Below are 14,961 nucleotides of genomic sequence, written 5' to 3'. Positions count from 1 at the left end.
GAAGTAGTTACTAATTTTTGGCTTGGGGTTTTGATTAGCTTGCTAGTATATGTTCACTATGGGTAGAGGTTGAGCATGGATGCATTCCAGATCTCTGCTGACGGTAGAAAGAGTGGAGCTGTCCGGGATAACATACTGTTCTCACGGATGTTCTCACTTGACATCACTCTTAAAGATCAACCCTCCATCTTCCCATTATGTGTGGCTGACATCCTGTGTGCTTACATTGCACCACCCTGCCTTGTGTACACACGTACATAAACAAACCCACATGTACACACACACGCACACACACCACACACACCCTTGCTGTGATGGAGTGACAGATGGGCACTCCCTCATCTCCTCCATTGGCCTGCCAGGGTAATGGTGACTAGACCCTGGCCTTCTCTCTGACCTCTCCTTGACAAACTACCCCCTGCTGCACTCAAGGAGAGTCCTCTGATATCACAGGGTGTGTGTGTGTTTGACCCCCTGTCAGCTTACATGCACGCACGCCCCTTTTTCCTTCTCCAATTTCTTGAAGAAAGTCATCGTAGATTTCCTTTACAATTCCAATATTTTAACCAAATATGTCACTCATACGCTTGAGCGACACAACATAACTCTTCAGAAATCCATCATCGGCACAACGTGATCCAAGATAAGATTCAATAGTCGCAGACCAAAATAAATAAATGTTAATGTTAAATTTTCTTTGTCTATTTAATACTTCTTTCTTTTCTTCTCTTTCTCCAGCAAATTCCAGATGTTTCTCCTACGGGTCGCTGGACCACCCTGGTGCCCTTGCTCTTCATCCTGGTGGTGGCTGCCGTCAAGGAGGTCATCGAAGACCTGGTGAGACCTTCACGGGCCCTTTTCACACAGCATCCATAGTCAATGAGCTTGCTCCTTAAGATGGTGGAGGGGCTTCCCAAGCTACCCTGCAATCATTTGACCTTGTTTTTATTACCAAACAATACAGAGGTTTTCAATAGCATTTGTGGTTTTGGATGTGATGTTCGCCCTCACACTGATTTTAATGCTTAACTACATAAGCATATTGCAAATGCTGTACATATACCACAGACAAGCAGAGGAACACGCACGCCACGCACGCACGCACGCACGCACGCACGCACGCACGCACGCACGCACGCACGCACGGCACGCACGCACGCACGCACACACCTTCGCTATACTGCTACTTACTTCATTAAATCAACCTGCAGACTTAACGTTGGTGAACACAGAAACCAAATACCCTAACAACTATGTACCTTCAAGCTCTTTGGCAATTCCTCTTCCCAGTTAACATTCAACCTAAGTGAATAAAGAAGTGCATATCACATAATGTAGCAATGGTTGTTATTCATGTATATTCAAGTATTTCTGATGCAACGCTTTTTGTAGCATGAAAAGCTGTCGGGGAATAGTTTCTTGTACACTTTGGGAAACTTTCCTCTTAACTCCCAAGGCTGTGTGTATCAAGAATGTCCTATTTGCACTTTCATAAGTTTGGTGTGTGTGTCTTTGTGCGTGTGTGTGCCAAGACGGAGGAGGTCGCATTGTACTGTATTGCAGTGACCCTGCAATGCGATCCTCTGCTCAAGTCCCAGTAGGCAGTGACTCTCTATACCATGAGCCCGTATCTAGTGGCAGAAGTGGCGAGCACAGCACTTTATCCCCCTTGGTCGCAGGGAAAAAAAACATGACAACAGACGGGGTGATGACTCTGTCCTTTCTGCTGAAGGTCACACACATACACATACAAAAACACACACACATGCAAATACACATACAGTACACACACATGCGCACACGCATGCACATGCACACACGCATACATACATACACACAGACACACACACTATATATATACACACACACACACACACATATAAACTCATGAACATACACATATAAACACATAAACATACTTGTATAAACATACACATCTTCCTCATAAGTTGACAGGCCAGCATCGACCCGTAGCTCACCCCCTGAGTCTTGCAAAGGATATCGCGCCACAAGCTCTTCTTCTACATTTTACGCGCTGATTATTGACATTCTATTAAAGGGGCGTCACACATTTGCATACTGCTTGCAGTGCCTTTTTAATACCTCGTGCTAGACAGAATTCGTAAAAAATGAAGTATGTAGGTGAACTGTGTTGTTTGCTCATTTTGTAACAAGTCTCTGCAAGCAAGTGTGAAAGGCAGAGGCAAAAAAATAGGAATTACCATCCTTGGCAAATAATGTGTTGAGTCTAGCATTATTATGACATCTATTGTATTTCATATTTTTTTATGCATGTTTAGGACCCTTATTTAATGCCTTTTTTCATATTTTGCTATGCAGCTCTGAAATTAGGAGCCTTGTATTCCATACTGTAGCTATCCAGATGAAGATTTATGATGTTATGCATGCAATTCAATATTCTGCAGTCCAAGTACAGAATTACGATGCTATGGATTACGTTCAATATTTTTCTGTCCAGGTAAAGCATTATTTTGCGATTGCAGCCCATAAATCTGGATCTGCGCTTTACATTAGGACCACCTCGTGTAAAACAGCCACATGGAACGTTGCAGACTCAACCCGGGACGTTGTGTTAAACTCGATTTCTCTAGGGGAGTAATTCCCCCAAATACGGGCACGCTTGCAGATTCACGGTTGTGCGGTAAACGCCGTCACATTCCTCGGTAATTAATTCCCAGTGCTGATGCTGTCGTTGTTTTGTCTTCGTCTGGAGGTTCGAGCGCCACAGAGATTGCTTCCACGCGGGCCGGGCCATGCATGCCTCCTGCTGCCACCCAGCCTCCCCTTGCACTGTAATTACATGCCTCCTTTAAACACCCTCCCCGTCGTCTGTGACCACGGGGACACCAGGCACAGAGGAGGACATGGGGACGGATGGGCGGGTAGCAGACAGGGCGAGACGAGGCTGCCAATGTGGCAGGAATCCGTGCATCACACATTGGGAAGATTGGACATTTAAGTGGGGGGGAAAAAAAAAAAAAACCAATGCTACAAAGCAGAGTTTTAGATAGCCACTGTGCTCCGAGGATGGGGGGGGGGGGGGGGGGGGGGGGGGGGGGGGGGGGGGGGGGGGGGGGGGGGGGGGGGTGGGGGGGGGGGTTGGGTTGGATTTATCCGTAGGGAAGGGGTTGTCATGGCTGAATGACATCATCTGACAGCTCGCGCTCGACCTGGAGAGAGATGATGAGGGATGGGGTTTTCGGGGAAAGCGTCTCCAGCTAACTTGTCCTGTTGCACTGCAGCTGGTGGGGGGGGGGGGGGGGGGGGGGGTGCATGTGACGCGCCACCACTGCCTGTGCTCCGCAGCCACTACAGCAGAACGCTGGGGCGGTGTTCCGTCCCACCTTAAAGGTGCAGGCGGTTGACTTCAGTGCCGTTCTCCTTCGCGTTGGATGCTTTCCAAATCGAGCTTACGCTGGCTGTTTCCACCGAACTGCCTACGCTACACCTGTAATAACGGAGCGGGCATTGGGGAGGGGACGAGAGGGGGGACGAGAAGGCGTGGAGGGGGAGCAAGAGATAAAAGAGGAGGAGGAGGAAGAGGACCGTGTGTCTGTTTTAGGAAGGGAAAGTGTACAAATGGGTGAGGAGAGAGCATGAGCAGTATATGAAGAAAGGATCAAGAGGAGGGAGGGAGGGGGGAAGGGGGAGGGGGTGGGGGGGGGGGGGGGGGGGGGGGGTTGCAGGGTTGAGATGCAGCAGAGAGCCAAGCAGGCATCCTGGCAACCCGAGTCCTATCCCTCAAACGGGGAACAAGAGGGACAAGCCGTGCCGTGTGAGGAGCTCACTGGGCACTTTAAGGCTCACAACACTGATGGCGCACTCCTTCTGCTCTGCCATGGCCTTTCAGTGAACCTCGCAGACACCTGTTGGCTGCCTTGTGATTCCAGGACGGGAATTTTGCTCTGCTCTCCTTCATAAGCAAACATCCCCGTTATCGTTCCAATGGCCTCTGTCTTTTCCCGTCCGATAAACCATCAGTCCCATTACTGTGCTTTGAAAACTCCTTCATTGTCTGATTGTCAAAGGGATGTTACTGGAGGCGACTGCACTCACAAATCATGCTGTTGAACGTTCCAGAGGTTCAACAACATAAACAGTCCATAAACCCATTGTGTATAGCATCAGACTTTGTCTAGCTGGTTTCCCCACCATATATCTGCTCCAAGATTAAAGAGGGTTTATGTAATCCAGCCAAAGAGTTTGTGCGTTTCCCCGACTACGCCTTGGATTCATGGAGCCAGCTCAGGGCCCCCTCCAGAAGCCTTTCTATAGAGGTGTTTCTCTCCCACACTGAGGGTGATTACGAGCAAATTAGCTCTTTAGTAATGAATACTGTATCAAGTGGTATGGTAGAAGTGAGAGTTCAGAGTTCACACAGACTCTGCATAGCCCCCGTCCCCGTCCCCGTCCCCGTCCCCCACACACACTTATTGTTTGTTGTACGTCCTGGCACCTGATGTATGCACTTATTGTTTGGTGTACGTGCTGGGACTTAAAAATTGTATAGCTTTGTGCAGCATCTTATCCGAGCCATCTTTGTTGTATACAGTCGCGTGGCACTTGTTTCTATTAATATCTTTACTGTACAAACAGTGACATATAGTGTTGTTTCTCCTTCTTCTGACAAAGAAAAAAGCATCTGCTAGATTCCCTAAATGTAAGAAGTGGATCACCAGAATAAAGATTCTGTCTCATAATTTCTTTTTCTTTATCTGCCCCAACAGAAACGCCACAAAGCTGACAATGTTGTGAACAAAAAAGAATGTCAAGGTAAATACAGTTTGGTCGTTGTTTTGTGCTCTTTTCGGTTTTGAAGATTTAGTCAAGGTCCTCTTAATTTGTCTCTAGGGATTAGGGCTTTTTTTCATAATTGTATTTGATCCCGCAAGACACAAACCAACGTTGCTGCCAACTTGGTTGTTAGTTACACTTAATGCAACATTTTTATAAGGCAGCAGACACCAAAGGCTGATATGTATTAACCTTATCTGTAGCTTAACATACCTACTGTGAGTGGGGACAAACTACTGAATGCAACAAACCTTGTGATATTTTGACCAATGGGGACACTGACTGTGCTACAAACTAGCAAAAGACTGTGTCGCTTGGCTACACACACTTGTATATACAAACCCAAAAGGTTGACACATCATACATAACATTCTGCTACTCCTTTTTAATAACACTTCGCTTGCAATCACTGTTGGAAGCATATATTTATATTCAGCGTAGCAGTTGGATCGTATGTGATTCTAGTCATCTGAATGGCGCATTGCCCAATCTCTTAAATAATGTGAATGCATTGTTTCGCCTGCCATAGCCTGCCATTCTCCCTGCTCATAATTTGCCTTTATCTTTTCCTGCCACAGTGTTGAGGAATGGCGCCTGGGAGATCGTGCACTGGGAGAAGGTAATGTATCTGACGACGTACTGGCTGAATTATCCTGTTTATAGACCAGACGAAGCACACGTTTCGTGTGATGAAACTTCCTTACAGTGGCGTACCACACACATTTCCTCATCAACATCCAGTTTCTAATTATTCCAGTGTTAATGATGCGATTGGAGGGTGGTGAGTTGCTGCAGGATAGAGGGCAGTTCCAACTGTGGTGTGGGGAACAGCCGGTTTTCATACCATGGCCAAGGCACTCTCTCTGGACGCAGGAGGAGTGTTGGAACGCAGCCGGAGTAAAATGTTATATGTAGGAGGATACAGCGCTGAACAATTTAAATGGCTCCGTCTCCCTTTCTCTATGTCTGCCTTTGTCTATCTACCATCATCTCTCTGTCATTATTTCTCTTTCTCCCAGCTCCGCCTTGCCTTGTCTTTCTGTCATTCTCTCTTGCTCTTTCCTTGTTTCTCATTATCTCTCTTCCTTTCTTTCCATCTCATTTTCTCTCTCTCTCTCTCTCTCTCTCTCTCTCTCTCTCTCTCTCTCTCTCTCTCTCTCTCTCTCTCTCTCTCTCTCTCTCTCTCTCTCTCTCTCTCTCTCTCTCTCTCTCTCTCTCTCTCTCTCGATCCTGCTCTCTCTCTCTCTCTCGATCCTGCTCTCTCTCTCTCTCTCTCTCTCTCTCGATCCTGCTCTCTCTCTCTCTCACGATCCTGCTCTCTCCGTATCTCACTTCCGCACTCTCACAATCGCTCCTACTATCTCTGTCTGACTCAAAGGGAGAGAGAGGGTAAACCGAAACAGATGTACGTTGCCAAAGAGGTCTAGGCAGTGTGTTTTAGGAGAGGGTTGAATTCTAGCCCTTCAGTTTCTCTTTGCCATATATTGCCATATCAATCTCTTGGCTTTAGTTCCTCATGGTAGAGGAGTTTCAGTTATTTAATCGTGTGAGGCATTAACAATGCAAAGATGTCAAAGAAGGGGTTAACAAGCAATAATGTAACACTGTTTCAGCCCTTACTCAAATAAAAAATTCAATTTTTTTCTGGATTTTTGAACACTTATATAGCGAAGGCTTTTTATGCGGCTCTTTTCACACTGAATTGGGCTCTGTTTCTTTTTAGTGTACCCTGTAGACCGCTCGGCCCCTGAAATGATTAAAAGTGTTCATTTTAATTTGCGTTTGCAACATCAGTGGTGACAGCTGAAGAGCTGAGCGGGGTAGGCGGTGTTGTAGTGGTACAAGATAACCCTATTGCTCCAACAACAATTCATTGTCGTAACACAAAACATCCTTATGGGCTTTTTCTGTCTCACAAATCAGACTCTAGATGGATATCTAAGGTCTGACGTCGTCTACCCCCAGCCTTTCTGCTATAACATAGTAGGACAGCTGGATCCAAGATGGGTTATTGCTTTCAGGGCTTGAAGGATACAATAAAGGTTAACTGTTTTTGCAGGCAGAAGAAGGCATATTCTCACTCACTGAGTGTCTTTAGGTCCATTCTGCGATCAGGGAATGTGGTTCTGGGTTATGCATTCTTTTAAGGAAACATCATATTGAGTCTTATCATGTTTTTTGTAAATTCTGTTCTACTCCCATGTTATTCCTGAATCATTCAACTCATTTTGATGGAAGTTTTCCTTCCATTTCTGTTTCCAAGGTCATGTGCCCCAGTAACCAGCTCCTGTGTTGTTTGCAGGTTGAGGTTGGCCAGGTTATTAGGCTAAATGTCAGCGATTACGTTCCAGCGGACACTGTCCCAAATGATCCTTATTCTTCCTTTTTGCTCACTCTATCTCACATTTCTCACTAAACAAGTGATGTGGAAACTTGAACCACGACAACAAAGAAATTATCTTTGTCTCCCAGTTCCATAATCTTCAGAAAACCGGTTAAACATTGGCCTAGAATGCATCACTTGCTTAGCTTACATAGCTGCGCTGGGACTTTGGGATTAAGGTTCGATCAACCAATTTTGCGTTTGTGAAAAAGCACCACTCCCCTCGCCTCTTCAGAAAACATTTGGGCGTGACTTGACCTTTGATTTTACAACCTGCATTTTCGCATTATTTTTTTTTTTCAACATATCAAAGTTGACAAAATTTCAACCTAACACCCAACTGTATTTTGTAACATTTGCATTTGAAGATATTTCAATAGTTTCCTTTAGTTCCCAGCATCCCTACGTGACTCAATGGATCTCTCATCAACCCTGTCCAAAAGGTTTCCTGGAAAAGGCGAACTCAGGAGAAGCCCTCATGTTTGGATCACACAGGGTTAACCATTTTCTGTCCCCTCCCCGTAACGGTTTCTCTCTCTTCTTGCTTGCGATTGGTGCCCGTCCGTCTGGGTCAACGACCAAAAAACAAAAGCTCCTTTTTTTTTTTCTGCTCCCTCCCACCTTCTCTTGTCCTCTTTCTGAATGGCCGTCTCCCTCTTTGTCTCCCTCTCTCTCCCCCTCCCTCCCTGCCCGTGCCATTGTGTGACGGCTGCCATCAGGTGGGCGTTGGGGAGGTAGTTCGGGCGGCCAACGGAGACCACCTTCCGGCTGACCTGGTCATACTCTCCTCCAGGTCAGCAATCCACCAACACCAACACCAGCACCACCACCCACTCACAACACACTGGCAGCCGTTGAGGCCACCGTTGGCTCTTGTTGGCGGAACCATAATGGGTATAATGGGTGGGGTGGGGGTCAAGGCAGCACACAGTACTTCAGTCCTATCGATACAATGCGTTCAACTGTAGCCTAAGCCCCGGTCACTATGTGGCCTGGCCCGGAAAAACTAAGTTTTCCCACTCTGGAGCAACGGACTGATTGTCTTGGCAGAAGCCAGACACCGGACTGAGTGCCAGAGGTCACTGACCGCTCCCTTGTATTCCTCCCCGTATCCGTCTCCAGTTTAGTCCCCCGGTAACACCACTATGGTTCTGTTGATTCTGTTATTGTTATCGGATACTTTGGAGTACAAAAGCACATTTGGATGAGGCGCAGGCCCGAGTGAGCTGGGATCAGGGAGGGGCACGTGCTCGGATTGAGAAAGTGCACCGTATTTACCTTTTTTGAAGAGTGTTCTGTTTACTGCTGTCCACTCTTTGCATGGCTTTGCTCACAGGCGGAACAAGCCATTTGTTGTGAAATCTTGCATGGAGTCTCATATCAAGTGTGCAAAATGCCTAATGAGCGTTGTTTTTTCACCTTAATGCTACATATTGCTATATACATATTGTAGACTATTCTTATTGTAGTGTGTAACTATTCCAAAAGTATGGGAGTATTGTCCTCATGTTAAGGAATGGGACTGCCGGTGTATTGCAGTGGTTCCAGCAGAGCCCAGAACACTGCTTTCGTTTCATTGCTAATAACAAGATGGTTTTGGAACGAGCCCCAGAGCCCAATCCCCTTCACTTAAAGGACGTCTCCTCCACCAGTGGCGCTAACTAACCAGCCAGTCAGCTCACCCACTAGTCCATGGGGCTCCGTCTCTTACGATCCCATTGGCCTTCTTTAGGTGTGGCGCTTTTGTGTGCCTGCTACGTCTCCCGCCCATCCCACCTCTCTCTCGCTCTCTCTCTCTCTCGCTCTCTCTCGCTCTCTCTCGCTCTCTCTCACTCTCTCTCGCTCTCTCTCACTCTCTTCTAACAAGATATTTGTTATCTCACTTTATACCTTTTTTTTTTTTCTCTATCTCGCCTGCATGTTCTTTCAGTAGAATGCTGCTGCTTTCTTAGGAAGACAAGGCCTAACTCAGAGCAGCAACAAACAGAGTTGTTTTACTTAGCGGGCTTCATTATTGTTTACTGCCCAAACTGAGCAGGACATCTTAGTACAATAATGGGTAAACAAGAAGAAACCCGATTCCACTACCAACTTGCACACACACTTTTTTGGCAGTGATCGTGGCTTATGCAATCTTTCTTTCAAATCACTGCAATGGAAAGTCTATCTTTGTGTCTCCACTACATCTTATGAACTGGAGCCACTGTTCTCCACCTTTCTCTCATCCACAGTGAACCACAAGGTATGTGCTACATCGAAACCTCCAACCTGGACGGAGAGACCAACCTCAAAATCAGACAGGTGACCTCACGTGATAATCCCTCCGTTTGCACGTGACACACCCTGCAGTATGCGCAACGCAAACCGACACACACTTTGCTTACTATAAACTAACCATCCTTGGCGCTGGTGGGGTCTGATGACGTCGACGCAGGGTCTCCAGGTGACCTCGGAGATCAAGGACATCGACAGCCTGGTGCGGCTCTCCGGGCGCATGGAGTGCGAGAGCCCCAACCGCCACCTCTACGAGTTTGTGGGAAACATCCGATTGGAGAGAGACAGGTGGGGCCACGGGAGGCCCCTGGCCACGCTGCTGTGGACTGTGTGTTTTCTTTCCACGTGCAATCGTGCATTTTATTTTTTTATTCATTGAGTTGTTTGTAGGGCTTCACGTTTGGAATCTTTTAACAGAATCTTCTTAAATATGGCTTTCCACATCGTGTAGAAAGTCTCTTATTGCTTTATCTCTTCTATGGAGATCTAATTTACAGATATGATTTAATCTAGGGAAATTTGATTTAGATATATATATTCCATATATACTCAATGTATTTAATCTAGGGAAATAAAATTAACATATTCCGTATTGATTTCCTGAATGGGTTTGTTTGCCGACGGCCCTGAAGCACACTCTCTCTCGGCCCGGACCAGATCCTGCTGAGGGGGGCTCAACTCCGAAACACCCAGTGGATCCACGGAGTGGTGGTCTACACAGGACACGACACCAAGCTCATGCAGGTAAAGTTTCACGCATTCGTTGACGAAGAATTATTAAAAGAAAAAACTGAATTGATTAGTAGTAGAGGTTTGCGAGTGTGTGTGTGTGTGTGTGGATGATGGCTGGTTTAAGCAGCCTGGCCTGAGTAAGACTGATTGGAATCTGGGGCAGTGTCCAGCCATGTGACTTTAATTAGGGTGCTGATGTTGGAAAAACTGGGTTATAGCAGCGGTTCATAGACAATGATACGTGAGCTGTTGCTCCATGTTTACCATCAGAACTCTCTTAAGGTGCGAACACACCAAGCGCGTACTTCGCGTATAGACGTGTATAAAATCGGCAATTTTTCCATAGGGAACCATTGGTTTACGCGCGTATGAGGTGCGTACACGCGTATCATGCGTACCAAGCAACATTTTACTCGCGTTAGGGGCGTATGAGGCGCATATATATACGCGCGTATATATACGCGAGGAGTTCAAAAAATTTAACTTTTTACGCTCATACGCGTGATACTTAGCCGCAATAGCCAATCAGCGTGGAGCTTGACCCGACGTCACTGGCAGAGAGTAGTGACCCTTGCACAGAAGCATACGGCCGACATCTTTCTTTATTCTGGGTGGAAATAGTAACATAGTTACGCCATTAAATGCGTTTATGGAAACATTTTTAGCAAGAAATGTGCATTTTACTTTCATAATGTTCACTCTGTGAATGTGAAGGATGTTTGGTTTGATAGTTATGACGAAGAGTGAACGCTCCGTTCACTTGCATGGACAGAGTCTCTGGTTGCTAAGCAACCTCAACGTCTTGGCGGACTATTTCTCTGCCGATCAACACTACGAATGCTGGAAACACACCAGACACACCATGTGAAGTTATTTAACCCGATTATTGTTATTTATATCCGAGATTTATTTAATCTAACCCGATCCAAGCTCTATCATGCACCCAAACACGGCGGCGTTTGGGTTTCCTTCCTCGGACTCCTAAATCCAGCGCAGCCACAGGCGCGTAGCTGCGTACGTAGGACCATTTTTGACACAAAATGGTCAAGCAACATTTTAGCTGCGTATCGCGCGTACATGGTACGCGAGGTACGCGCTTGGTGTGTTCGCACCTTTAAGGGCGAGTGGTGATGGCTGGTTTAACCTGTTCACATTGATTTCTCAATGCACAACAGGTATGCAGCCTCACCCAGCCCCAGAATCCAATTAGTCTGACTCAGACCAGGTGAGGCTGCTTAAACCAGCCTTCATCCACACACACTCAACAGATGGGTCAAAGAAAAATAACCAATGGGATCACTTATCTTATCTTATCTATTTCACCAAAAATCGACCAAGGTGTAATGATTGTTCATATTAATAGTACCTAGTAATATGAATGGAGTTATTAAGGCCACATTTAATACGTTGCAGGGTATTTCTAGAAACGAATATTTCCCCCCCTCCGTTTTCAAAAATAACATTGTGCACACAACATCGTTTTCAAAAAAGTTGTAGTTTACATCAAAACGCATAAATATGCCGTCGAGCGCCATTATAACTATGCCAAACCTTTGGGCGGCAGTGTAGGGAGAAGGATAAAGCCATGCAAGCCAATCAGAATCCTCAGAATCAACAACAACGAATAACACGAGCGTCTTCCTGTAACAAACAAACTGTAAACAAAGCATTTCCTGGCGCATAATGTGACGCTTCAGAACCAAAAACCCAGTTTCTACCCGTTGACCAACAACACATAACCGCCGTTTTCAGAAATCTCCACTTTTGCCTGAGTTTTTAGAAATGGTTGTTTTCTGTGATAAAAACAGTGTTTTCGTGTAAATGAGAGGCCAAACCGCGTGGAAATATCTGCGTTTTCCCTTCGTGATTGTTTGATCACACAGATCCAGGTCCTGTGACACACGCATTGTTGCTAGCAATCACAGCCTGTATTATTTTTGATTTACACAACTCAGTCTAATTCGCCCATGGTCGGACGCACACATGGTCAAATAGGATCTAACCCCAAGTCACTCCCCCTTACCTCATCGCCTTCAAACCCCCATCATCTCCTCCACCCAGAACTCCACCCGTCCCCCTCTGAAGCTATCCAACGTGGAGCGCATCACCAACTTCCAGATCCTGGTGCTGTTCGGCTGCCTGCTGGCCATCTCTCTGGTGTGCTCCATCGGACAGACCATCTGGAAGTACCAGTACGGCAACGATGCCTGGTACATGGACCTCAACTGTAAGGGCCCTCACGCGGCAAGCGCTCTCTACCTCTATAGATATATATAGATATATACCTCTTATTCCACATATTTGGTCTCACTTGTTCATAACGGCTTAATTCTTTGTCGTTTTGAGTTACCTTTGCTAGTCGTTGATGTGTGTGTTGCTGTCGTTTTTTACGTTGCCTTGGTTGACTTAAGAGTATGTATCGCAACACAAGTGAAATATGTGGCAATGTGGGAATAGGTGAATTCCCTGTAGCTGTAAAAAAAATGGACGACGTGTGACACGCATAGACATGTGATGTGAATGTGTGAAAAAAAAAAAAATGGTTGACTATCATTGCGCTGCTGTTCTGTTTGGTTCCGTTCTAATGTTCTTTTTGATATTTCTTTGTTTTGTTTTTTTATTGTTTTGTTTTTTGTTTTTGTTTTTTAACAGCTCCAGGTAACAACCATTTAAAAGCCTTGGCCATCCGTGAATGACCCTCCCTTACTAACCCCTATCAGAAGCTCTGCCTTCGCTAAGCAAATGAAGCCCCCCTACCCTCGCCCCCTAAATGGTTGCCCTACATTCTAAGGGCCCATGCCATGGACAAGTTCATACCAGGGATCCAACAATAGGTTTCTCCCCTTTCAGCTCTCTCTCTCTTTTTACCTTCATTTAGTTCCGTTGTTAGTGCCTGATCCAAAACGTGTATCTCTCCTTTCTTCCATTTTTGATTTCATTTGTTTTCTCTGTGTGGCACGTTAAACTCTTTGCAGTCGGCAGGGCTCAGACCTCCATCTTATATTTTTTCCTCCCCCCTCTCTCCGTCTTACTCTCTACACGCCCAACACAAACACAACTCCGACAGTGTTTCTCTGCTCTGTGCCTGCCAGGGAGATGAGGTTGTAAGCGGGATGCTTTTCACGGCAGACGGCTTATTTTTTTTGTCGCTTGATATCAAAGTCGCACCGGCGCCCAAGGGCAGAGGGGGGCGTTGACATTCTCCAAACGCCTCTGCCGGCCTTATTTTCTTGTGTTGATTCTCTAAAAGACAGACGAACACAACAGAGATTTTTTGAGGAACTTACTACCCGAATCTCACATGGAGAATATAATCAGATTCTCAAATGAATAATGAAATTGTCGAAAGAAAATATGACAATTCTCACTTGAATAATGACATTATTTAAAGAATATAGTTTTAAATTCTCACGTGAATAATGACATTTTTTTAACTATAACTATAAATAAATTCACATAATTCTTTTTAAGAATATATTAAAAATCTTACATGAATAATGCTTTTTTTAAGAATAATATATTTCATAGGCCCATATTCGGTCCTTATAATGATATAACACAAGGAAATGAAGGCACCATTCAGCGGTCTATACGTTAACTAGATGGGTTAAAGGTGAGTGCTTTAATCAGCATGTCCTGATGAAGCTCTGAACACCGGGTTTACAAAGTGCTTATCGTGCCATCCTGCCCCATTACCGTGTCTCCCAATAGCTCTGTCTAGGAAAGATTGTTCTCTGATCAATTCAAACTTGTTTTATGACTTACATTGTTCCTTTTTAAAAAGAGAAATTATAATAATTCGATCATGAACATATGTATGTATACATATATAGTTTGGCTTATCTCAATTGACGCCAAAGAAGGCATTAGCGTTAACCCAGATCTGAAACAGGGGGAGAAAACAATGATGAGGTAACCGTAAGTCATAATCCAGGCAGCCATTTTGAGACTCTTTTTTTATTTTGTAATGAGAGGGGGTTGAGACTCTGTCCAGAGCACATTTCAAACCGGTGAGAAAAGGGAGAGGTGGCTTCAACATATATATATTTCTGAGTTTATACATCTGTTTTTAACATACACCAACATGTGCCCAAATTTATTTTTTAACGATAATGATGACGACGTATGTAAAAGAATTGAGTCGAATCAGGATCAGACAGCCTGGGATAATGGTTAACTGTCACACATCAAAACACCATGGGTCAGTTAATATTCACTCCTGGTTTAGGAGAGAGTAGACGTATCCCGCTAACACCAGTCTACACTGGAATGACTCGCTCGTATACAGCTGAGTACAGAACTGCTTGACAGTTGCAATGTATGTCTATCCCCCTGGGATCTTGGATAGCTCTCTGCAGTGCTGTGATGTGCAGTCTTTTGCTGATAGCTGATAATATTTATCAGCTTCCCTGACTAAGTGTAGCGATCGTTCGATTCAAGTTCAGCATTTTTTTGGTCTTTGCTGAAAGTTTGTTTGATACCCATGAAGGTCGAAGACTCTTAAATGTTCTCGCCTTCAGTGTCAATGATCTCTGAAATGGAAGAAAGCCTACTTATTTAAAAAAAATACATATTTTATACTCCTACCTCCCCTCTCATCTGACTAATTAACCAAGCTGGCCGTGAATACTCAAATACATAAACACTCACTAACACCGATGCATGTCACAGGTTGCTGTGGTTTTGATTGACCTCTTCATTGGCAGCAGCCTTTTTAAAAAGACACCCCATGCATTAAAAACAATTTTAGCCAAACA

The 14,961-nt window shown here is 45.1% G+C and overlaps 1 protein-coding gene across 2 annotated transcripts in view; it reads left to right on the top strand.

The window, feature by feature from the left end:
• atp8a1 (ATPase phospholipid transporting 8A1) overlaps positions 1–14,961 on the top strand; it is an 89,840-nt gene that overhangs the window by 20,710 nt on the left and 54,169 nt on the right. For both annotated transcript variants that reach the window (XM_060062738.1, XM_060062739.1), the window contains exons 4-11: positions 739–837; positions 4,749–4,794; positions 5,394–5,434; positions 7,918–7,991; positions 9,430–9,499; positions 9,633–9,760; positions 10,105–10,216; positions 12,266–12,431. In XM_060062738.1, the coding sequence (XP_059918721.1) occupies positions 739–837; positions 4,749–4,794; positions 5,394–5,434; positions 7,918–7,991; positions 9,430–9,499; positions 9,633–9,760; positions 10,105–10,216; positions 12,266–12,431 (736 nt within the window). The remainder of the gene's footprint in view (positions 1–738; positions 838–4,748; positions 4,795–5,393; positions 5,435–7,917; positions 7,992–9,429; positions 9,500–9,632; positions 9,761–10,104; positions 10,217–12,265; positions 12,432–14,961) is intronic.

This window comes from Gadus macrocephalus, chromosome 10 (genome assembly GCF_031168955.1).
Source record: "Gadus macrocephalus chromosome 10, ASM3116895v1".
Classification (NCBI taxonomy): domain Eukaryota; kingdom Metazoa; phylum Chordata; class Actinopteri; order Gadiformes; family Gadidae; genus Gadus; species Gadus macrocephalus.
This window is presented reverse-complemented; position numbering and strand designations above follow the sequence as displayed.